This window comes from Phymastichus coffea, unplaced genomic scaffold, assembly GCF_024137745.1.
Source record: "Phymastichus coffea isolate CEN01 unplaced genomic scaffold, Cenicafe_Pcof_1.1 PCOF00130, whole genome shotgun sequence".
NCBI classification, from domain to species: Eukaryota; Metazoa; Arthropoda; class Insecta; order Hymenoptera; family Eulophidae; genus Phymastichus; species Phymastichus coffea.
This window is the reverse complement of record NW_026706941.1, coordinates 571,450-595,951: the sequence shown is the minus strand read 5'-3', so window position 1 is coordinate 595,951 and position 24,502 is coordinate 571,450. Positions and strand designations below refer to the sequence as shown.

Below are 24,502 nucleotides of genomic sequence, written 5' to 3'. Positions count from 1 at the left end.
TTATCTCTCTCTCTCTCTCTCTCTCTCTCTCTCTCTCTCTCTCTCTCTCTCTCTCTCTCTCTCTCTCTCTCTCTCTCTCTCTCTCTCTCTCTCTCTCTCTCTCTCTCTCGCTCTCGGAATCGCGATGGCTTTATTGTTTTTCGCGGAGGGATATTGTTGCTTTTTTTCTCTGCCCTTGCGATTCGGTGGCAAAGTCCTTTTCACCGTTAGACTCGTAATGGATATTGATTTCGACGAGAGCTGTAATCTTGGTCGAGAGAATGGGACTTTGCTAAAAGCCTTTATCTCGGGGAGACGTTCGTTCGCGGTGCTCTCATCATTCATCGGATTTTATTGAAGCCGCTCGAATGTTGTTGTGTAACGGTATGCTCGTAGGCATTTAACGAGGACGCTAATTGCACAGTGTATCGGCCCCGTCTCGTTCGATTTTTCGGCGAGACAGGCGGACCCCCTCGTAACGGAACGCTCCTCTGCTCCTGCGGAAAGCACACGAACAATCAGAAAAATCCTTCAATAAACTGACATTACGAGCGACGAGGAAGCCCTTGGCCAAAACAAAGCCACGGTTTTATACGATTTTTCGGAAAGGACTAATCGGCCGTTTTAATCGCGGCCAGTCGATCTCCGCCGAATTGCGCGCGACCAGGCGCCCCGTTTACGGCGCCCGCAGTAATGATCGGCCGTAGGAGCCGTAAATTTTTCGTAGCCTCCCGATACCGGGCTTCGTTGGGGCCCGCACGCGTTTGTTTCTTCCCTTTTACAGCTGATATTTAAGTCTATTGAACTCGGATGAGAGGCGCGTTCTCGGTAACGCGGCGGCGCTTTATCGCGAAAACTCGTGACCTCGTGGCGGCGGCAGAGCGGAGCGCCCACCGACGGGGTTGCGCTTGCGACTACCGCCGAGCCGCGACTTGGCAGCGCCAACGCCGAGTTGCATAAGCGCGCGCCCAAGAGGAAGAAAAAAAAGAAAGAAAAGGAAAAAAAATAAAAACAAGTGATTTGCACCGAAGCGCAAACAGTCGTGAAATTTACATCGGCTCGAGCCGTTCGACCGAGCAGCGTCGAGTGTGCGCGCGTGCGCGAGAACCGTTATCGCCTAAGATACGCAAATTGCCCGCGGAGCGTGATGTTGCGCGGAAAGAGCCTCAGGACTTCCGATGTCAATGAACCCGTCCTCCAGTCTACGTTTTGATAAAACTCGCTCGAAAGAATTTGCATCTTTAATGGGCATCGTTACGCGCGTCGAGAGCCACTCTCATGAGACTTTGAGGGAAGGCACTTCCGGTTGTTAAAGAGTCCGAGCTGCTGCAGTTGCAGTGCCGCTATGCGCCGCCGAGCAAATTGCTTGGGAAACATTGTTTTTCGGCGGGCGCCCGAAACGTCGATCCACAGCATCGTTTTCGACGATTCCAGTTGGATTTCTTTTGCTGGCAACCAAGGCCCCCCCCCCCCCCCCCCCCCCATTGTCTTGGCGCTTCCGGGAGAACGCGCGGTCGACAGAAGGATTAAGATTTCTTCGGGTGCCTTTGTGAATCTCCCGAATCACATTGTAGCCGCAACGCCTTCGGTCGATCCAGTTCGTCAATGGGCAGTGCGGTCGACAAAGACGTATCGTCGAGCAGCGACTATATCTCTTCATTGTGCGGCGACGAAGATCGGCAGACGCGCAGTTGCTTCCCTTCGCACGTATTTCGAAGCCGCGAACAAGCCGGTCAGCCTAGCCCATCGACGGCTTATCTCATCGCTCGGATCTCTCTGCCGCGCGCGCATTCGCAACACACATCGACACTCGTTATCAGGCAGGAAGACAACTCGCCGTAATCTCGATCTTCGTCGGGACTGCGCAACGATGACCATTGCGCTCGTAAAAAACAAAAAAAAGAGAGCAACGTAATGACTGCGCCACCTGCGCGCCGACCGCTGTTTTTGTTGCTCGCATCGGCGAGCGAAAGGAAAATCGCGAATTTCAATTGACTCGGACAGAGCAGGCAGCGGGCATTTTCACTCGCGTGAAAAGCAAGAGAGACTCCCGCGCGAATTCCTCGGCGCGGCTGCATTTGCATACACAAGCGCGAGCGCGGAACAGCAGGAAAGCGCGAAAAACTTATCAAAGCCGATCTCCGCCGAAAGGCAAGTGAAAAAAAAAATCGCTCTCTCCTGCCGCTATATCAATTGCAACTACGCGGCTTTAGCCTACTTTACATATTTACGATTGCAAGCGCGCACTCGACTCAAGGCGGTTGCACTCTCGATTCCTTATCGCCTGCTCACGCTCCGCTAATATCATCGCGCGGGGAGGAAAGAGAGAGAGAGAGAGAGAGAGAGAGCTGCCGGCTTTTGTTTGGCAAACGGAGCACGTAGAACCTACTGCTGCACGCCAGTTCGTTTTCCGTTTTTATTCTTGTTTCAGGTCACTTTTTTTTTTTTCTTCTTCTTTCGGTGGTTTTAAGGAAACGCGTTGGCCATTTTCATTTTCCGTCTGAAACGCCGAGCCGAATACAGGACGATCGCACAGCGCTCCACCGTTAATTGCACTGAAACTCCCGGTGCAGCGGAGAATGCGAAAGGGCGGAGTCGCATCTCTCACTCAAGCTGAATTCCGCGCTTGCATGCGCGCATTATACTCTCGCTCGCAGTCAGTGGTAGATCAATCAATATAATTGAAGCGGCTAGTTCAGCCTTGCTCTTGCGTTTTTCTCGTTCGCTCGTCCTAATCGTTTACGAGCTTAAGCTCGAAGAGACGATAAGGAAAACAAAAGTGGTCGATCGTTTGATTGGACTTGGGAAAACGAGCTCAAGTCGATCCAGATATAAAATATTCGTCGAGCCATCCATCCAAGAGGGCTCGCCCTCACCTTAACGAGGGGCCAATCGCCGGAATGGCGAAGGCGCGGCTGGCTTTCTCCGCTGTGCTAATTGCACCTTCTCCCTGATCGATTCGCCCGCGCGCGATAATTATCCGCGAGCGAGAGTCCCGGCGCCGGCAGTGGTACGTGGCGGGCTCGAGCGATGCACGAGATGCTCGCCCGAGCGTAGTTGAAAGCATTGCGACCGGGCGTACGAGCGCTCGACCGCGTGCACAATCGCCGACGACGGCACAGTGCCCGCAAAGCGCCTAATTGCTCCATCGGCGGCCGGCACTCGTCGCCGAGTTGGACTGTCGCTCGGCCCGTCTCGAACGACGTCCGGAGCTGGCCGAGGCCGTGCGCCGCCTATGCAAAGCACGCCAATAACAGTGCCTCGTCCTTTTCTTTTGTTCGCAGCTGTACGAGATCAACGACGATCCCAAGAGGAAGGAGTTCCTGGACGATCTGTTTAGCTTCATGCAGAAACGAGGTGAGTGAATTACACGAAATTCGTTTCAGAGGCTTTTACGCGCGACTGTTTTAATTACGCGATGCCGGCGGAAATCCTCTGTCGCGCTCGCACGGGGCCAGCAAGTCGTCCTGCCTTATCGCAATTCCTCAGCGGCGCGTTCTCAATATCGTCGTTCTATTAACCACGTGTCGCGCATGCGGGTCGTCGCGCGGAAGTGCACGTGCGCGCCTCCTCGTCCGCCGATCCGATCGAGGGTCGTGGCGCTCTCCCACCGGTTTATTACTTCCACCGGCAGATAACGTCCGCTCGCGTCGAGCCTCTCGGACCATCACTCGCGACGCTCCACGGCTCGTCACGCGCGCGGTCTGCAGTCGATTGAGTCGTCGCTTTCGTCAAAGCCAAAACCGATAGGATGCTTTCGAAAATCACTCGGCAGGCTCCAAGTGATCGAAGCGAGCTCGCTATTCGGCCCGCGCTTGCATGTGTGGGCCCCGATCAAATAATTGCTCAGCTAAAATAACGCAATTAGAATCGACGGAGATTTGATCAAATATTATCGTGTAAAAGGTTTCGGCAGCGGCGAGACTTCAAAAACAAAAAAAAAAAAGCGAAAGAAAACTGCTGGCTCGAACTTTTCGGAGCGAAGAAGATAAATATAAAGACGTGATCGGCGCGCGTTGAGTAAACGAATGATTCGTCAAGTTTTTTTGACGTTTCTTTATAAATAAATGAGGCAAAGAGCCGAGGGAACGAGGAGAGAATCAGGGAAACGCCGCGCGAGAGAACAAAAGCACAATGAAAAATTGCGGCTTCTTCTGTTTTTACGGGACGAATGAATATTGTTTCGAAGCGGGCGTCGCTCGTCACACTGATAATTCAACCTTATCCTTTATCGACTCGCGAAAAAGAACGAGCAAAGAAACGTTCGTCGACCAGTGAAACGCGTTACGTAAAGCCGGCACGATTCGGCAGATCTAAATAACGCTCGGGAGAGAAACGTAATCTGCGATCCAATTCCCTCTAATTATTGCGCATAGTACTTGCCTCGCAGTAGTCGCGAGAGCGGTTACAATAATAGCACATCTCGCCGATGTGTCACGGGGGCGAGAGAGAGAGAGAGAGAGAGAGAGAGAGAGAGAGAGAGAGAGAGAGACGTAGCATCTTCAAGCGCTTGATTGATGGAGGAGTCGCCATGTTTATAATTAGAGGCTCCCGACCGTTTCCGGTTTCTCTCGTGGTGGTGGCGGCGGCGGCGCCCGACACTTTTCCCGCAGTCGAACCTCGTCAAATTAACTCTAGCCGATGCCAGTCGTATTTATAGATTTCGTTTGATGAGCTTTTTTTTTCTTCTGAGAGAGATGATTTTGTGACAGTGTAATTGTCTTACGGTTTCCGTCAGCCTCCATCGGAGATTTTTATACCTGTAAATTCTTCGTGTTTCTTGCTTTTTTTATCGAGAAACTATAATGGCTCGGGGTAAGCTTTTGCGATCGTTGAGGCTCGATCGAAATTATATACGCGAATCGTTCATGGCTTTCGGTTGGTAACACTCGAATTGCTTGACGATCGATTGGGAAGACGGCGAACTGTAGAACTAGGCTGTTCAGCCGGAGTTTTGCAAATCGAGTCGCGGCTAGGCGACGCACGCGTCGAACGGATCTCGTTCGCGGAAACGGTGATCGCGCGTCTCTATACTTGCGCCAGCGCGAGAAGAACAAGAGGAGAAAGAGAGAGAAAGAGAGAGAGCGAAAAAGGACGGAGGCAGTCGAGAGGAGAAGGGCCTCGGCGCTTTATTTATCGCTCTGCCGGTTGTAAATCTCGAGCCGTTTAATATGCAAATCGCGGCTCGCGCCTCGAGTGTTAATCGGAGAACAAGTCCGGGGCTCTCCACGGCCGCGCGGCATAATTTGATTATGTCATTAGTCGTAATACATATTGGCTGGGACGCGCGCGCCAGGCTTCAATTTATACAGCGCGCGCATGCAACTTCTTTTCGAGCGTTTTGTTATTGTATTCCCCTCCTCTCTCTCTCCCTCCGATGAAATTTAATATCGCGCGACTCATCTTCCCGAGAGAGAGAGTGAGCCTGTTTTACGATTTATCATAAAACTCGCACCGAGGCGTATGCGTTCCGCGCTTTTATACCCTTAAATCATCTTAATTGATAGGTCGTTTGCAGTACGTAGCGATCGAGCAGCGGCATTTCGATATTGCGAGCTTGCGGGCTCGTTCTCTCTTCCACGTCGGAAATGCGCGACTGACGGGTTCGAGCGCGTGTGTTCCTTCGAGTGCATTGTAATTTTCGAAATTTCGCGAGGCCTCCTCGTAAAACAACGGCCGGCCAACAACTCCGCATACGTGCCGAATGTCCACTTGGAGCTTTTTTTTCCAAGAGAAGGCCTTTTCGGCCAATGTTCCCTTATCTCTCTCTCTCTCGCGCGCGCGCCTGTATTACTTCGTGAAAACGTGGCAATTTGCTCGCGCCGCGCACTGATGATTTATTCAGAGGCGTAACGCGAACTCGCGCTTGCACCAATACGCGCAGCATTGCGGCGGGGCACGCGTGCAAAATTATTTTGCATTCGTACTCGAGGGCTTTAGCAAGAACAAAGGCAATTTTTTTTTTATTTTTCGTTTTCTTTCCTCTTTTTTTTTTTTTTACTTGTCCGCGCGCGATTATATTTTGCGCCGCAGGCACGTACCAGAGCAAGCGCGCGAAATTCAAAGTACGGACTGGTCGCCGACGCAGAAATAGATGTAACATTAGGTAAAAATCGATCAAACGGAAAGGCGCGCGCGCAATGAGATGCAAGAGCCGAGGCTAGGAATAATACTGCGCTCGCGTGGCTCGTGGTGTGGGGTCCCGCGCTCTGGCAGTCGCGCGCGCGGCATTAAATCTTCTCGCGGGCGCGCGCGTCCCGCCGCGTTATTGGGGCGTCGCGCGCTCTGCCTCTCTCCTCCGTGGAGACTCGGCGGCTCGGTCGCCCGATCAATTTGCAGCTCCGCGCCGCTGCCAAGCGCCTAATAATCGCGGAAATCACTTGATTTATCGCCGCCTGCGAGTTATTATCGCGACGCGTGGGACGTGTCAAGCGCTTCCGTTTGATCTTAATTGAGGCGAGTTGCCGAGGATAAATCAACGAATCCCCCGCCGACGAGAAAAAGGCGGCAAGGTTGACGAGAAAATCCCATTACAATCAATCATCGTGGCCCACACAAATTGGAAAATGTGCAATCCTTTCGTCCTTGGACGCCGCGTTGCATCCCCTCTGAGCGGCAGCGGCGGGGAGCCCGAAAATTTGCTTTCTTCGTGCTGTGTAGCTGACGGCAGAGAGAGAGAGAGAGAGAGTGCGTACGCGTTCCGGGAACAAGAGAATTTTACGAGCCGTCCATCAAATGCACCTATGAGGTCGGCGCTGTCCCTGAATGTTTTTCGCCTCAGGCCGGCAGCCGAGAGGAAAAGCCGCCACGGGATTTTCGTGAATGCAAGTCCGGCTGTTTTTTTTTTCATCTTCCGCCCGTGGCATTAACTGCCTCTCTCCCGTCGGGCCAGCAGCTCTCGCCGCAGAGGTTGCTTTCGAAATCCTCGGTCTCTCGCGCAACAGGCAAGAACATCGACGTCTCGCGGGGCGCATTGGGCACGGACCGGCCCGATAAAAGGCCGCCGTTGCCATCGCGTTTCACCGCCGTACGCGCTAGAAGAGCGCCAATTAGTCGGAGATCCGCGCAGGCGGATCTCCCGCCCGAAGGAGAAATGGCCTCGGAGATGTTCTTCATTGTTCGTTTCGAGCGGACTGCTCTTAGCGACGCGAAGGAGGAGGCCGATCACAATGGCGAAACTTGGCGTGATGGGCGCCCGGCGATCCGCGCGCAATCTGCGGCGTGGGACGCTAATTGCGCTAATCGCCGAAGGCAGTCGAGGCAGCGGCTGCCGTGCCGAAAAAACAAGGAAAAAAGAAAAGCGACGATTCGGTAGCGCCGACTAGCCTAGACCCGAGCGGCCGAGGGAGTTGTTTGCATAATTGGGCATTCGTGCGCGGGGCCCTCGCGGAGCAAGAGAGCGGCTCCGTAAGAAGCAGCGACGACGCCCGACGCATTTCGGCGCTGCATCGCGCGCGTCCATTCCGCTCACGTATCGCCCGGCTGCAGAGCAGAGGGAGGCAGGAGAAAGCACTTTGCGCGCATGACGTCGGCAACTTGCCCGCTCCTCGACGTTGCTCCTTAAATTTTGCGCGCTCCCAGTCGTGCAAATACGAGAGAGAGAGAGAGAGAGAGAGAGAAAGGATCATCTGTTAGGTCGCGCGAGGGGGATACCGCCGACGTAATTGTCGAATTCTTCGGATCCTTCGCCTCTGTTTTACGCTCTAGTTCCCTGTATCGATCGCTACAAAAGTAACTTCATTTGAGTAATGAATGCCAATAGGAAAGAGCGAAAGAGCGTGGCTTTGGGTAGGTACGAGTGAATAATCGATGAGCTGGCTGGCGAAGCGCAGAGGGAGTGCAAGGCGTGGGAAGAGTGAATTACGAGACTGCCGAGGGCGCGCTTAGTGGCCACTAAGTCCCGGCTAATTTGCTTATTAATATTTCACGACGCGCCGATCGTTGCAGAGGGAGGGCCGCTCGAAACCTCTACGCGTACAGCCGGCGAAAGCTCCTCGCTGCGTGGCTCTCGATCGCGTTGCAGATTCCGCCGCGGACGGGCTGACAATGACGTCGACGCGTGCCTCTATTGCGAAGTGGCTGGCGGTTCGAACACCCACGCGCGGAACAGCCGCGCACCAAATTTACGGTCGGCCCATAGCTCACTCCCAAGGTCCTCCCTCCGACGAGAGGCGACTTTGTTGCGCGACCAACGAATGCCCCATTAAACTCCGCGATGCGCCCGCTCGTCTCCTCGCCTTTCTTAGCGCACGCGCGCGGAGATTCGCAGATCGGGCGTCGAATGTGATTTGGCGGACGTGGCCTCGCTTCGATCGCGCCCCGCTTCAGAACCAAGCGCACCGTAAATCACGTTAATTAGCGCGAGGCCCGGGCGCCGCGATTCGGAAATCCGCGCGGGCGATTTACGTGTTCTCATCAAAGGGACGCGTCGCGCGTCGCGCGTGGCGGGTAGGGCATTCCCTTTGAGACGCGCCCACGTCCCGCGCACCGCCGCGCACAATGTTCGCTTCTACGACGACCTTCATGCGATCCAACGTGCGCCACATCAAAGCTCAGCCACATTGTTGGCAAGTACCCGTCTGCCCCGAGCTTTTATAGTTGCAACCTCTCCTCTCCGTAGACTTTTTCGTTGGTGCATTTTTCTTTTTCTTGGGGTTTCGCTTGCGGTGTGTTTCTGCGACGATAAACACTGCTCTTTTTGTCGACAGTCGCCCTGCATTCGCGGTTATTTTTAACAAAGTATATTAGTTTTGAGTGGCGAATAAAAAGCGAAAAGTTCAGCCGAGGAGAGAGAACGAGAGAAATGGAACGGCGAGGGTCGAACTTGCCTGCGAAGCAAATCCGTATTCTTTTTTCTTTAATGCGAACCCTTTTGCTTGCGCGCGGAGCGAAGGCTCTTGGTCAAGTTACGATGCGGCCAAGCGAATCAAACCGCCTCGTAAAATCTATCAAAGGGCTTGTCGCTTTTGAAGGATGCACGTGTGTGCACGCGCTACAGAAACGCGAATGAAAGAAGCAAAATAACTGTCCGCCAACTGGCTCGCCGCGCTCTCCCCTCCCAGCTTGCCCTTCTCTCGTCCGCGTGCGAATATCGCCAATTGCATTTTTCGTGATCCAGAGGACGTGTCTTCGCGCTTCGAGTCTGCAGATACACGTGGCGGTATTTTATTCCAAGATGTTTTACAACGCGACAGGCAAAAAAAGGCTCAGCCATCTGACATCATTCCGTTGTCATCGGTGGCGTCGAGATCGTCTGCTCCTCTACCATTTGGTCGATTCGATCTCGTGCCCCCCCCCCCCCCCCCTCTTTCTGCGGACAATTGCAGAGGGTCCGACCTTCCGCTCTTTCAGCCGACCACTTGTTGCGCTCTCTTGCCGACTCCACCCGCTTATATCAAATGATCGAGCACTGGCTGATCCCCCACCACTGCACGTACCTCTGGGTATACGCCTCATTCGCCTTTTCTTTGCTCGCGCTCCGCGTTCTAGTTCGCAAAAATAGGACGTGGACTATTTGCACGCGGGATGAGACGGAACTTGACGCGCGAAAAATAGTATTTGAAAAATACCGATACCCCGACATCGTACACCGTCACTGGAGTGTGCTAAAATGACATTGCGACCCGTGGCAGCGAGGAGAAAGTGACTGTTTCGAGCGCGTTCCTATTGCTGTCGACTCATCAATTCTTATCGCCATCGGGCATCTTTGTCCTAATAAATAGCGTATAAGATGCGATCGATCGGGGTGTGCCGCTGCTGCACGTCTATAATGCCTCCTTTGTCTGTCCGCGTGGCCGAATAATTTCCGCACGGGACACGGGTGGCCCTTTCGAAAGAGACAAAAAGCAGCAAAGAAAAACACGAGAAAGACGCGCGTGAATGAGTTCTGCCGGGCCCATAATCTTGAAATACATCCTCTTATGTGGGATTTTACTTTGACGAATTTTTTCGGCGCAGTGATAAATTAATCACGCGCTAGCGTTGTGGTCTCTCGATCGCTCTCGCGCACAGTCGTAAAATGGAAACAAAGTATGCGGAATATCCGCGTGTGCCGGAGATTATTGCATTAAAATGCCTGATATACGAGTCGTGAATCAATCGGAAATTTCGGCAATCGAGCGATCCCGACGCCGCCGCCTTTCATCCGCGCGCGCGTCCCAATAAAACGAATCTCACATCTCATCTTTTATAGCTCGCGTTTTTATAATCATCCGCGTTAGAGTCCATAGAGGAGCTACTAAGTATCGTCCGTCCTTTCTTCAGTCGTCGTCGTTTAACGATGCACTCAATCTCTCTTTTCGTCGTTCGCGTTAAAATTAATCCGGAGAGCCGGGCCCCCACAAATTTTGCGAAAGGCGTCGGCGCTGATGACTTTTATGGCTACGCCAAGCCAACCCCCATCGCTGACTTTGCTTCCTTCGTTTCCTCTTCGTTTTCAATCTTTGTTTTACGCGCGCGATTCCGGCGCTGCATCTTTGTTCGGTGCGCCGCCTCGCGAGCGCTGATTTTCGCAGACTTCGTCGGTCCCCCCGGAGGAGGAGGGAGAGCGAGCATTTGTCAACAGCCGCACTGCAGGTGTGGCAAATGTCGGAATAACTTGCGTACCGTCGGCGTATCTCTGCATAATTTAAGCGGCACCGCGGCACGGAGGCGGAGCGCGACCGCTTCTTTCTGCCTTGCTTTGGTTTTTTCTCTTTCCTTCCTACATTTTCGACACTTTATGCCTGCATTCAGCGACGGTCAGAATGACACAAAGAGCAACTCGCGCCTCGCGGACGGCCTTTCGAGACTGCGGCGCGAGCTCGAGCAGGAAAAAGAGGAGGGAAAAAAAGGAAGGCGAGAGGCGAGAGCAGCGGCTTATCAATCGGTCGTAAGGTCTTGGGGCCAGGAGCATTGCGCGCAACGCACCGTATATTACCATTCGACGCGTTTACGCGAAATCTTGACGAGATTACGAAGGCACATTGTGCGCGCGCGGAAGCCCTCCTTCTTTCGTGCGTTTATGCCCACTACGTCTATTTATATGATTCACGATGTGGCGGCAGATGCTCTCTCGCGAGCCACGTCTTCATGCGCTTCGTGCACTCCTGCTCTTTGTCTTTGTTCTCGCGCGCGCATCGCTCTTTCGATCGCGTCGATGTTTATTATTCGCGCGGTATCGTTAGGGATTCCCATTTTTCAAATGGCATTCGCTCGAACGACGCGACGGAGGATGAAGGGTCGTTCGTGCTCTTTCGACGGCTATCGGCAAATTGGAATGCTGCGTGTAAGCCAGTACGTTTGTCTGCGAAATCAATAAAAATAAACAATTTACTGCGTCGAAAGTACAAGTGCTTTCGAGTCGAAATAGAATATTAAGGTCGCTGGCGCGGCTCCGCGCAGCGCATTAGAATAAAGCTGACAGCGAGCGGCTCGTAAATTAGTCTCGGCAAACAATGCAAAATTTTCACACGGCTCTTTTGCGAGAAATGGAGGTTTCGTGAGGGGGGATGGGGGGCAGCCGCGTTTGCCAATCGTCCGGCACAAAATTTCGCGCGTCTCAATAAATTGCTCCGTCTCGCGAGAAAGAGAGAGGGAGAGAGAGAGAGAGAGAGAGATGAGAGAGAGAGAGAGAGAGAGAGAGAGATGAGAGAGTAGAGAGAGAGAGAGAGCGAGTGAAAAAAAGCGTGAGCGGCCCTCTCTTGCAGTAAATGTCGCGTGTATTTCATATGAAACTCCACCCCCTCGAGCTTCAATACTCATATGCAACTGCAGCTTACAAGCCCGCCTCCTCTCGCGCTTACTTCGATCGCCAATAAAACGAGCAAAGCAACGAGAAAGAACGCGCGCGCGACTTTGGCTTCATTTCTCGGGCTCGTAAAGGCAATTCACGAATCAGCCTCGCGTGATCCTCGCGGAAGCCAGCTGGTACACGATGGCAGCGCAACAACCTCGGCTCCGATATATGTTAATATCTCGCTGCGCTCTGCTGGCTGAATTGCAGCGGGATAGACGGCCGTGAAGAGAAAAATTCATAGCGAGGTGTCACGCCACCCTCGTAAACGAAGCAGCGGCGGCGGCGGCAACGGCTTCGATGTGTGCATGGAGAGTCGACTCGTCACGCGACGATTCCGGGAAAAGTCGTTTCGCGTCCCCCCTCCCACCGCCCACCACCCCGAAACAAGCCATTCCACTCTCGCGGTTTTAGTGGAAAACAATTGCTGGCGCGGGGGCCTCCGTACGAATCGAATACACACTTGTCTCAAGGAGCAAACGGAGCTTTCGAAGGGAGAGAGAAAATTGAAGGTTTTTCTCAAATTTATACGCGGCAAATCATTCGAGCTCTGGAAAGAAAGAAAAAGCACTGGCTGTGCGGCGCAGCTGGCAACGAGGGCTCAGTCCCTCTCGGCCTCCTGTCACAATAACCCATAAACTGCGGCGTTTTGTTTCCTATACGCAATTACGCGGCGCGTCCTACATTGTACGTAATAATACGCGCGAGCGCGAGCGCTGCTCCACCCATGTCGGCGAATTTATACGACGTCGTTGCGCCTCGTCTCGTCCTTTTTGACGGACGCGCGCGCGAGGCCCGGCTTTTTTGTTGTTTTGGTTGTTTTTTTTTTTTTTTTTTTTTTTTTTTTTATATTTCTTTCTTGTTTTCGAAGCCGGAAGAGCGCCGATTGATAATCGCGACTGCTGTTGCGCGGGTGACGATGAGAACGAGAGAGAGAGAGAGAGAGAGAGGATCGGTCGGCAGGCACGACGTTATTGGCGCGCCCATTATAAAAATAACTGCTGATTGGACGCCCTACCAAGAAAAGTCGTAATCGCATCCTGAAATGGCGCTCCCTCTTTCTTTCCGCGCAGCCGCCGCCGCCGCCGCCGCCGCCTCGCCGCCGTAGACGACGACGACGACCAATGCGCTATTACGTTCTCTCGCTTATATACGGATCGCGATTATCGAGGGCGCGATTGCTCGAGCGTGTACGCCGTCGTTGACGTTTTCTCGGTGTGCGGCTTCGGCGAGATCTGCCTTTTCCCCTCGATTCTGCGTGGCGCCGCGTCCCGAAGATCCTCCAGCGCTCGGCCGCTCGAAAGTCCCCGTTAGGTTCGGTCGATATCAACTCGGCAAGAATGATCGCTCGGCGCTTTGCTCTGTCGACGCACCGGAGACGATTAGGTCGCAATAAAGCCGCAGGTCGAGCCTCGAGAGAGGCGAATAACGAAGGCTGCCTCGTCGAGGACAATGTATTCTCCGGTCGAGGTATAATCATCGCTGCCTATCCATCGAAGCTCTTAAATAAAACATCGCTCGGAGGCTTCGGTTGCATACGCGCGGGCTTGCGTGAAAAGCCATAAAAAGTACGTGCTCGCGGAGCAAAAACGAGAGGACGACGTGTACGGGCTGGCGAGATAGGCCGCGCCATTTTGCCCGCTTATCTTCATTGGAGGACTGGGTGGGGTGGACCAGGGGGAGGGGGGTATTAAGGAAAAAGTCTGGCTCGCGCTGCTACGTATGTATATATATCACGGGTAATTGCAGCGCGGAGGGGAAGAGCAATAATAAAAGTAGCCGAGGGGGCCGCTCGATAGCCCAAAATTGCCGGTTCCCCCGCTCGCTCTCCTACCACTTGGACGTGGCGGCACAACCCCCTTCGGGCCGCCGATGCATGCGCGCGTACAGGCCTCAAGTAGATGCGAGGAGCGCATATACATATTTTATGTGTGCTCGTAGCGCGCGGTTATTACGTTAGCGAGGCACAAAATTGCGACAATGCTTCCCCTCCCTTTCTCTCGCGATGCTTTAATGACTCGTGTGCAAGCGCAGACTCGATGATTTTAATGCCCCGGCCGCGAGCCTCCGGTCCTTGAGCAATGATTTACGAGATAATTGGTGACGAATAGAGATCGCCGCTCTCTCTCTCCCTCTCTCTCTCTCTTTCTCTGTGTAGGGATCGTTGGGCCCCGAGCGCGCCGCTGATACGAACGAATGCACGATCGGCACGGGGCTTCGGCGCCGCGCGCTAACGACGAGCAGTAAAGGCGACCCGCGAGGGTGGTTCACTTTACGACTGGCGCTCAAATCAAATGTGTTTTCGCTTCTGGTTCGCAGGCACACCGATCAACCGATTGCCGATAATGGCCAAGTCGGTGCTGGACTTGTACGAGCTTTATAACCTAGTGATAGCGCGAGGCGGCCTTGTTGACGTCATCAATAAGAAACTCTGGCAGGAAATCATCAAAGGCCTCCACCTACCGTCCAGTATAACTTCAGCGGCCTTCACGCTGCGCACTCAGTGAGTATAAGATTCAGCACCCGCCTCCTTCCACGAAAATGCGCGACAGATCGATTTTCAATTTAGCCGGCTCTCTGTAATAACCCGCCGACGTTCCCCCTTGCACCCCCCGCCACCGCCCGAGCAAATTGTCAGCGACAAAAAGCTCCGCTGCCAGATCTGTATACGTGCCGATAGCGGACCTCGATAAAAATACGCGCTCAATTTCACGCTCAAAAGACCAGCCGGGCGAACGGCAAAAGGAGAAGGTTCGCGCGATCGCCTTTTATTTATTGTTATCACGTCTCGGATTGACGGCCGGTTGATTGCTTGCGCAGCGGACTTTTGCAGATTGCGCGCCTTTAATTTTTTTTTTTCCTTTTCTTTTTGTTTTGCTTTGTTTTTTTTTTTTTTTTTTTTTTTTTTTTTATCGCCCGAGCGCGCAAAAGTTTTTCGTAACGCGCCTTGATTTACAGCCGCGCGCGCGCGCGTTAGAGAGCTTGATGGATATTGGCTTCGGCGGCGTCGCGTGTCGACATTCTTTTTACTTGGTTTTCATCGATTCGCTTATTGCTTCGTTCGCCAGCTGATTGAAGCTTCATCGTTAAACGTCCGCTCCTCCTCTTTGTTGCCGTCTATCCCGGCGCGCTGCATTATTCATCATCGGCGATATTACGAGTGCGTTTGGCGAGATCGATCGTCTGGCTTTGCGCGATTCGCGAAACGCATCCGGATGATTGATTCCCGAGGTTCGAGGAAACCAAATCTTCGGCGCGCGTCCGCCGAGCTATTTTATCGCCGTCGTATCCTGTACACTTCGCGGTTTTTCGCGGTCGGCTTTTGTAGTTCTGCCGACGCTTCGCCGTGTATTTTCCCTCGGCGGTTATTGCCGTTTGGCTCTATTGGCCTTGATAAGACTGCTCAAACACACAATGGAACAGCCTCTTCCCTTTCATCTTCTCTCTCGCTCTCTCTCTCTCGCGCGCGGAGAGAGACCGGCGTGTGATGTAGACTCGAGTGTCGTCGCTGCGGGCGTTTGTTTTCGCTGGAACGGATGAAACGGCGCTTTCAGCTGGCGAGCCGTCGATCGAATGTTGCGCGACACCGACGACAAAGAGGATGAACGAGTCGCGCCAGAAATTTAGCCCGATCGTCCCTCGGCGGCGTATCAAGAAAATTGCCGACGATTTATAAATCTGCATTTTTACACCCGCCAATTTATAAATTAAAGCCGTGACTGACAGGGCCGCGGAGGAAGGTCGAAGCGGGAGAGGGCAGCCAACGTCGTAAAGTGCGCGCCGCGTAAAAGCTCTCGCTCTCTCGGCCCGAAAAATTCGCAGAGTCGAAAAAGTGCATTGCGAAAATTGGCTGTCCGTCGGTGACGAGAGCCGAAAGGGAAGTTCGATTTACTCCGGCATGCGCGCGCGTCGATCGGCCTTGAGAGCGCACCTACGGAGCGCGCCAACGCAAGTCGGCGAGATGAATTTGATGAAACTCCGCGTGGTTCTTTTTTGTTCTAGCTTTTTTCCATCGCCCCCACCCTTCCTGCCCCCCCCCCCCCCCCCCTGTTTCGCTTGCGCTCGCTCTGCAAAAATCGAGATTTCGCCCGCGCGCGCGCGAGAGAGAGCGAGAGAGAGGGCGTAAACGCGTATATACATAATGCGGCAAGAGCAGGCCTATAATTCGCCGGAGCGGTGTGTGGCTTTTTTACGATTGTCTGGCGGGGCCCCGGCAGACGTCGGAAACGTCGAGAGCAAGGCTCTCTCGCGCGGCGGCATCGTTATGCGCGCCGATACGCGCGGGAAGGGAAAGAATCGCGGAGCTGAGGGTCGTCTGCTTGCAGGTACATGAAATACCTGTATCCGTACGAGTGCGAGAAGAAGCGCCTGTCGACGCCGGCCGAGCTCCAGGCCGCTATCGATGGTAACCGGCGTGAGGGTCGACGCAGCAATTATACTGGGGGTTACGGCAGCGGAGGCAGTGGTGCCGCCGAGTCCAGCATGGTGCAGCGCAGTCCGCACACGCCCAGCTCGATGCACGTCTCACCGCTGTCGCTGGTGTCGGCCGTGCAGCAGGTGGCAGCGGTCGCCGGCGGCCAGCACCCGGTCAACCCGCAGAACCTCGTCAACGGCAGCGCGGCTCACACACCCTTGCCTCACCATCCGCACCACCCGCAGAGCCTGCAGGCCAGCCTCGGACAGCCGCAGAACGCCGGTAAGTGCGCTGCGCCTCGCGCCTCGCGCCCCGCGCCTCGCGGCCAGCCGAGGCGACACAGTGGCAACTACTTAACGCTCGACTCGTCGTTTGCAGCTCGGCGTCGAGAGTCGTCGGAGATTAGCGAGCACCGACTGCTCTCGGCGGCGATCGAAGCGGGCCTCGCGAACAATAGCGACTTGTCCGTTCCAGGCGTGGCGCCGGATTTCGAGGTGCGCATGGCCGAGTACGTGAAGCATCTACAGCGCGAGATGGACGCGAGGCGACGCGCCGTCGTCTCGCCGACGAGCGCGCTGCTGGCCCAGCAGCAGCACCGCCCGGGCAGCACGTCGCCACCCACGGAGGCGACGTCGCGCGAGGCGCTGCTCGAGATGTCGCGGCTCACGCTCTGGAACATGTACAACAACAACATGCATCCCGCCATCAACTACGCCCACAACATCTCACCGCATGACAGCCCGCACTCGCCGACCGCCCAACCCGCCAGTCCCGAGCCACAGAAGGAGGCCCTCGACCTCGGGCTCAGGTAAGTGCCCCCCCCCGCATCCCCCCACCCCACCCACCGACGCGTTGCGCCCGCTGACAGAGGCGTCGTGCTCGCTGTCCGCAGGTCCTCGCCGAGCACATCGTCGCCGCCCAATCGCCAGAGTCCGCCCTCGTCGTCGGGAGGCAGCGTGGCCGTGAAGCGCGAAATCGAGCGCAGCGACTCGCAGCCCGAGCAGTCGACGAACAAGAGGTTGTGTCTGGACGAGGACGCCGCCGCCGAGAACCAGGCGGCCGCGCTGCCCGGCACACACATCAAGATCTCCAACCGAGGTTCGCACTAGGCTCCGCGGTCCGCGCCCCAGACCTCGCTCGCCGCCCCAAACTCACCGTCGGTCGATTGCTTTTGCAGGTGATGGTCGTGATAATTCGATGGTAGTCAGTATGGAGATCAACGGCGTGATGTACCAGGGCGTGCTGTTCGCCCAAGCGGAAGCCGGCGCGTCGGGCAACAATAGCGAATCCAAGACGTCGTCGCGCCAGGTCACTTCGTGAATAATCACTCGGACATTCGATGACAACTATTATATATATACATATGAAATATGCGTTTAAGCGTCTGCGTTGCTTCTTCCCTTCTCTACACGTGTCTGTTCGAGCTGCTCAGCGGGAGCGTTTGTATAAGTTTACGCTTATCTGCATCAATGTTATTTATACAAATACCCTACTGTATTTCTATAAATAATATTGTTCCGATAAATACTAAAAGGGATGTTAATTAAGATCGTTTTAGTGCGTACGATGATTCCTGTGTGCAATGGAAGACAGAACGTTATTTTGTCGATTTTTAGATTATACATACTTTCTTTTTAAGCTATCTTTATTTTTTTGTAAATTCTAAGACCCTTTTTTCTTATTTTTACGCTCTCTCTCTCACTCTCTCTCTCTCCCTCTCTCTCTTTATTGCATCACCTTCTGTTTTTATCGAATGTATATACCTGCATACATTACTTTCTGTTTATCTTCACTTTCAAGTATGTACGCTCGATTTTTCTCAAATTTTATCTACATGGAATCATATTTTACAGTCGCTATTTATTATTTTTTAATTGTTTCTGCGCAATATTAACAGTGAAGAGTAATTTTATGTATATATATATATGAAAAGTTTTATTTGATTTTTACAAAACATTTTTTACTAAACAATCTATTTTACGTTTTCTTTGTATCGAATGAATTTTTGTTGATGACTACCAATTCTGCTGGAACTTAGGAAAATTTACGTTCAATCGAGCAATCAGCAGATGGAAAAAACATATACAAGAGCAAAAATCATTTAGCATTACATCGTAACGTCCAGTCAGTCATAAACTATTCTCTTTCTTTCACTTATCAACTAATAAATTCGTTCAAGTTACTTAATCAAAACGTTTTAATTTATTTATTGTGTCGAAGCTTACTTTTGTGTATTTCATTAAGTTTCGATGATCTTTATACTATAAGACTATAGATAGCATAGGACCTAATGTAAAATAAAAGCTTGAAGAGCGTTACGCCAGCTCTTAACGTCAGCTTAATTACAGATTTTATAAGCATTTTATTAATATTTTTACATGTACATTCGTTATACTTTTTACGACCAATAACATAATATTAATTTTTTGTAAGTCATCTAAGAATTTCTGAAGCTGACATGTATTTTAATGTTTATTTGATTGATTACTAGTGTTATTTTAATAAATCTAGCTTTGAGCATTTTCAATTGAAGTGAGCCAATTAACGTTTTTTTACGTTTCCTTTATGAGGTAGTGATCTTGATTCATAACTAGTTCGCATATCAGTTTGGCGTCCCTGACAAAATTTTAGATAATGTATGTAATTTTTCAATTCTCAAATATGTCGTCCATGACCAGGCCCATCAATCAATTCATTTTTATTTATCGGCGTAAACCGGATATGATTAATTTTATGAAAAAAAATAATAAAAATACAAAAAAAATTAAAAAAGAAAACGAAAAAAAAAATTTTAAACTAAATCTACTCAGGGTCGCTTAGTTTAGCTCTTATTCTTAAGTTTGTACATATTGTTCTATAAAGATTAATTCGTAAGAAGGAACACAAGTGATCTGATGAGAATCTGTGAGTGTATGTTGAACGCATATGAAGATACAATTTTCAAGTCTTTGAAAGTTTCTTATCTGACCGTAGTACATTGTGGAGATATTTGGATTGTAGATTTTTCTTTAATTGATTTAAATGATTGCAGATTTGCTTTCGGGTAGTTGAAATTTTATTTGAGCTTTAAATGTAATTAAAGAATGTGTATATTGTCTACAATCTTCGAATATTTAAAAATAATTAAGTACGAGCAAATTTTAAGTACATTTCTTTTCATGAAAAGAAATGTTCAAACCTCCGGCTCTACGTACTTAATATTAGAACAATCGTACTATTGTAAACTATGTGTAAACATGAATTTTAATCAAATGTGTATTAAAAAGCAATCATCAAATTTCTTTTTAAATTAATTATTAACTGAGTGCAATCGATTATTAAGTTAATAATTCAAACATTTGTTGACATTTTTTGTATTATCAAAAAAAGTTTTATTCAACTTATGTAAAAGTGTATCACTGATGATTGTGATAATCAGTTTTATAATCACTGATTGAAATTCACGTAAAAAATACATTTTTCGTTGAATTATTAATACTGTTGATTTGATCTAGGCGTTCTTACCGCGTGAGATAAGATTAAAAATAAACACCTTCCAAAAAAGATATAAACAATGTAAGAACAAATTATTAAGTTGAATTTAGACGAAGGTAACGCTATGTACGCGGACTTCATAAAATGTTTATAGCATTTCAAATCACATATATGAGAAAAGACATATTACAATAATAAAACGAGCGACTGATTTTTGCTCATAGTCTTTAGAATATACCACACATAAACACTTTATGGTGTTAGGAATATGACGAACTAAATACCGAACAGTAAAAGTCCAAAGAAATGGAAAGGAACTTTCACGAATTTTCCATGTATGTTATGAAAAAAAAAAAAAAAATCGATATTATAACGGGAAAAGGCACATCAGATGAAAAAACAAATCTGCATTGTTTATAGTTTGAGGATTAGCCAAAAAAGACTGTTATATAGGATAATTATTCTAGAAATTTTTTTCTTATTACGATCTAACTGTTGAAGGTACTTCTATCATGTCATTTCTTACAAGAAATCATTTTGCTTAATACTTAAGTACTAGCAATAAAGATTACCATCTATAGAGCAATTTTCATTCCGCCAGCTTATGGATTATGCGAAAGATCTTTCTAATCAAAACTTTATTGTAAGAATCAAGAAAAAAGTGGAGTATAAGTTATAATAAGTAAATATTCAAGTGTTTAGGCTCGTGAAAGAGTACAAAAACAATTCATTAACAAAAGAATACTATCGTTCTTGAATTAGATTAATTTTGAGTTTTTTTAAATATTGATGAATTTTGTTAAAAGAAAAAAAAGAAAAAAACGTGTCCTTTAATTCATTCGATTCATTATCTAATAAAATTTTCTGTTTAGTGTTGAAAATAAGAAATAAAAGTTGTGTTTATATTCTTACAAATATTTGCGAAACATAAAAATGAATGGGCACGTCAAATTGTTCCTTAATGAATTTCGTTTCGACGTATATCAAAAGCTCACTGTGACACATGATACTTGCATATCCACATATGTATCAATATAAAACTGTAGGTGTAAAGTATGTACGAATCTGTCACACTCGATTGCGATTCGGCAAAAAGCTCGTGAGGCATTCGTTAACTGTTAAAGCCACCATATACGCGAGTGTCGGTCGGCTATTAATTAAAATATCAGATATATTATGAAAATGAATATATGATTATTATTTTTTAATTATGTAGTGACTGCACCGTAAAGTTACATCGCATATTGTATTGATGGATGTGTATATATATGACGTCGATTGACGATAAAACTAATAATTAATAATAGTAGCAATACGTCACCCATGATTATTGATTATATAGTAGACTCCTTAAAAATAGCAGCTTAATATTTCTCTGTAAATCTATGTACGTGCTCCACGATCATTAATAAATATGAACATACTTTTACATTTTGTGTCTTATTTTATTCTTTCCTGTCATCTTGAACAAAAAAAATCATAAATAAAATATCACACTAAATTTTACACTTTCTACAGTAAAATTGATATATTTCCAGTATTCCTTCAAAGGTCCAGCTTCGCTTATATTTTTAAAGCATAGTCAATTACGACATCCAAGGACAAAAATTTGATAAATATCGAGACTTTGAGTTTCTATGACAAGTTTTAATTTTAAGCTAGTCGCTTTAGCTATTATTGTTATTGTTGTTATTGTTACTACAAGAACTACGTTCGTTTTAAAACGCTGCAAGTGGTACGTCACAGGTATCTGCATACGCATTAGCCTTGGTTCTCTGTAGCCGACATGAGGAGCTTATAATCAACCTCTCCACCGCTTCTGAAAGGCTATGTCTACAATTCAAGGTGGAATCTAAACCACCAGGAGTGACGATAACAAGCATATGAAAATTTCTTTTCTGAATATTTTCATATACCTGAGGCTCGAACTCGCGACCTTTATTGCACTGATGCCTGAGCTGATACTCACTGTCGACATCAGATAATTTTTTTTCCACTATTTTTCATTAAAAATCAATTACGTTACTGATAAGATCCAATTTTTATGTGTATTTTCATAACAAAAATCTTATGTTTACATTCACAATGCAATATAATCCGAGTTTGAAAATTAAAACGAAACTACCTTAAAGTTATGTATAGACACGACAGGTAATATCTAAGTTAAGACAGGTAAACTAAGTTTTCGACAAAAGTACGACTTGCAAGCACGCTTAGTAAAAAATGTGCACTCAAATTCGCGCTTTCCAGTCTTTGTTTTAAAAAAATACCGTAATTATATAAAACATGTTCAGTAAAAAGGTTCTCGTTTTGTGTACCTTATCCATACTGATTTTGATCGAGTGTAAATCTCACACAAGACGAGAATCTTCTTTCTCGCATTAAATTAGATGATAGACTATTCTTCTCATCTTTCTGTTATTTTAAAAACAGACAATCCGTTTAAAAAAATATATCAAGAGAAATAGTAACAAAAAATCCGTTTAAATGATTTTTAACTTTGTTTTTATTAACCAATTCTGTAAGCATTTAGACAATAAGCATTCAAACATTTTATTAACTCCAAATTCAATTTTATCAACGATAAATGCAAACCTTATCCAAGAAGTATTACTTTAAATTTGTTTCTTTGCAAAATATTTACTCGTTAATTTTGCGTACGGGTTCGGAAGGGAATAGTACATTACGATACAAGTGCGGGAAAGTAGATTCTTGTCTCGTGTGGCGTTTACGCCCGAGCGAAACAAGGGAATCGAAGGGAATCGAAGGAAGCGAGTGCAATTTTCAACGCACGTTTTTTGCCGAGCGTGCGGGAAAGGTGCACTTTGCGCACGGAGTGTCGAAAAATGAACAAATTTGTATAAAAATAAACTTTTTTAATTCTTTTTCCAACTATGCACATGTGTTAGCAAATTTATTAATAGTGTTTATCAATTTGTTCTTTTCATTCTCTGTTGCAAAAGTATAATCAACACTAGATTTCATCAAATGTATAAGATCATGCTCATTTAGATTAAAGTACCCAGCTGCCAGGGCTAATTCTTTGGATAGAGTTGTGTCAAACACTCCTTTATCATCAGTCTAAAAAAATTTACATTACCATAATTTTAAATATAAGCTTACATATTTTTATGTCTAAAAAATAAATGTACTTACACAAATACAAATAGGATGTTTTGATTCATATAAATACTGGAAATGATGGACATCATAAGTTAACACAGTTTTGCATTTGATGTTAGATGTCAAACATAATTCTGGAATTACAATTTTTCATATATTTAACTATTGTTAATCGAATTTTGAGTAGCTGTACTTTATTTAAAATGTGTACATACCAACTGGAATTTTTGACTCCAACAAAATTTGGTAAAGTTCTTCGGTACCACCAGAACTGGGATGAATACATGTTCCATGTCCAAGTCTCTCAGGTTTGAACTTGATAATATCGATAGTTTCCACTTCATTGGCCACCTGTAGAAAGTTATTGTCATTATTGATGCTATTTTAATTCTATATTACTATGAATAGTATGTACAATATACTGAATTTATTTTGCTCTGTATACCTCAGCACAATGAGCAGCTATTTTCAAACCAGCTGATCTAGCCTGATGAAGTAATTCAATAAAAGCATCTCCTTTGGTAGGATCTCCACTCAAATCAATCCCAACTATATCATGATATTCTCTACTCATTTCAATAGCTAAGTGGATATTTTCCTTTGCAGCTTTGAAGCTTTGTTTTCTATTTACTGATATCAATAATTTTACAGTAATATCTAAAACTTCTTTCTTACATGTTCTAAAACATTATATATTGATTAGATCATTGTACACACACTAACTGAAATTAATTGTATAAAGAAAACTCATCTTACTCTATAGCTTTTAAAATAGCTAATAAGTATTCCTTTTTAGTCATTTCAATTTCTGTTCTAGGAGTACTTCTTAATTCTAAATAAATTACATTGTCTTTATAAAACTCTTTGATTGTATCATAAGTTGCTGTGTACACTGAGTCTACAGTTTTTGTTACAGAGTGAGCAAAATCAAATACTTCAAACATCCTGCAACCAATTTTTCTTATTGTAATTAATTATAATTTTTTGTGGCACATACTATTAGAATAAAAAGATACTTTACTCTGTTAATGATTTACACTTCTCGATATCAAACTTTTCACATTTTTCTGTTTCTACTGGATGTTTCATTTTATAAAGTTTTGCTAAAGTTTGTCGGCTAAGCGAACCATTCAAATGAGCATGCAATTCCTGAATAGAAGCAATCAATTTATTGCTATTATTTTTCAGTGAATTATTAGTTCAATGAATTGGCTGATATAACTTACAATTTTTGGTATTTTGTGACAAAAGTTTTCTAGTTCCTTTGTAATTGTTTCATCACTTGATTTGCTTGTACTCATCTTGATTAATATTTTTAATATCAATTAATGGAATCTGTTTAAATCCTGAAATTTCGGCAAAGTATACATTGGAATCCAAGTAATCCAAAGAAAGTGTAGTATTTTTATTTCCTACTATGTAAACAATTTTACCACCAAGACTTCAATAATAATCAAATAGATACAGCTGTCTTAACTTATGAAATAGAAAATATTAATATATCAAATTGCTTCAACATCAAGGTGAGAAGTTTGCATTAGGATAATGATAATAGAAAATATATACAAAGTTTGAATAACTGCATAAAATATAATTTATTAAAGAATTCTCTTTACTAATTGATAAACTAATTGTTCATAAACAAACTACAATTTAATAAGGATCATGAGGGAGTTTGAATCCAACAAGATTAGCAGTTTCTTTAACACTTCGTTCTCCTTTGCCACTATAATGTTTGT

The 24,502-nt window shown here is 47.3% G+C and overlaps 2 protein-coding genes across 3 annotated transcripts in view; one reads left to right on the top strand and one right to left on the bottom strand.

The window, feature by feature from the left end:
- The window catches only part of LOC131671608 (protein dead ringer), a 29,064-nt gene extending 8,010 nt beyond the window's left edge, over positions 1 to 21,054 (top strand). The window contains exons 2-7 of one of the 2 annotated variants that reach the window (XM_058948166.1): positions 3,264 to 3,336; positions 14,072 to 14,255; positions 16,078 to 16,448; positions 16,641 to 16,974; positions 17,059 to 17,264; positions 17,344 to 21,054. In XM_058948166.1, the coding sequence (XP_058804149.1) occupies positions 3,264 to 3,336; positions 14,072 to 14,255; positions 16,078 to 16,448; positions 16,641 to 16,974; positions 17,059 to 17,264; positions 17,344 to 17,486 (1,311 nt within the window). In that variant the 3' untranslated portion in view covers positions 17,487 to 21,054. Of the gene's footprint in view, positions 1 to 3,263; positions 3,337 to 14,071; positions 14,256 to 16,077; positions 16,449 to 16,544; positions 16,975 to 17,058; positions 17,265 to 17,343 lie in introns of both variants that reach the window. The other variant, XM_058948165.1, reaches the window with a different exon arrangement.
- Positions 21,055 to 22,530: 1,476 nt separating this feature from the next.
- LOC131671611 (adenosine deaminase-like protein) lies at positions 22,531 to 24,404 on the bottom strand. The gene is made up of 7 exons (XM_058948170.1): positions 23,990 to 24,404; positions 23,785 to 23,912; positions 23,520 to 23,708; positions 23,209 to 23,443; positions 22,979 to 23,114; positions 22,797 to 22,897; positions 22,531 to 22,721 (listed from the first exon to the last, which is right to left on the bottom strand). The coding sequence occupies exons 1-7, from the start codon at positions 24,062 to 24,064 to the stop codon at positions 22,533 to 22,535; spliced, it is 1,053 nt and encodes a 350-aa protein (XP_058804153.1). The 5' UTR covers positions 24,065 to 24,404; the 3' UTR covers positions 22,531 to 22,532.
- Positions 24,405 to 24,502: the final 98 nt, after the last annotated feature.

What these genes read in the sequence shown, in the direction of transcription:
- LOC131671611 (XM_058948170.1), bottom strand. Translation starts at nt 24,064, where the DNA reads ATGAGTACAAGCAAATCAAGTGATGAAACAATTACAAAGGAACTAGAA. An exon ending in GCTATTTTAAAAGCTATAGA is followed by an intron (nt 23,444 to 23,519) that starts GTAAGATGAGTT and finishes ATAATGTTTTAG; the next exon opens with AACATGTAAGAAAGAAGTTT. An exon ending in TAGCTGCTCATTGTGCTGAG is followed by an intron (nt 23,115 to 23,208) that starts GTATACAGAGCA and finishes AACTTTCTACAG; the next exon opens with GTGGCCAATGAAGTGGAAAC.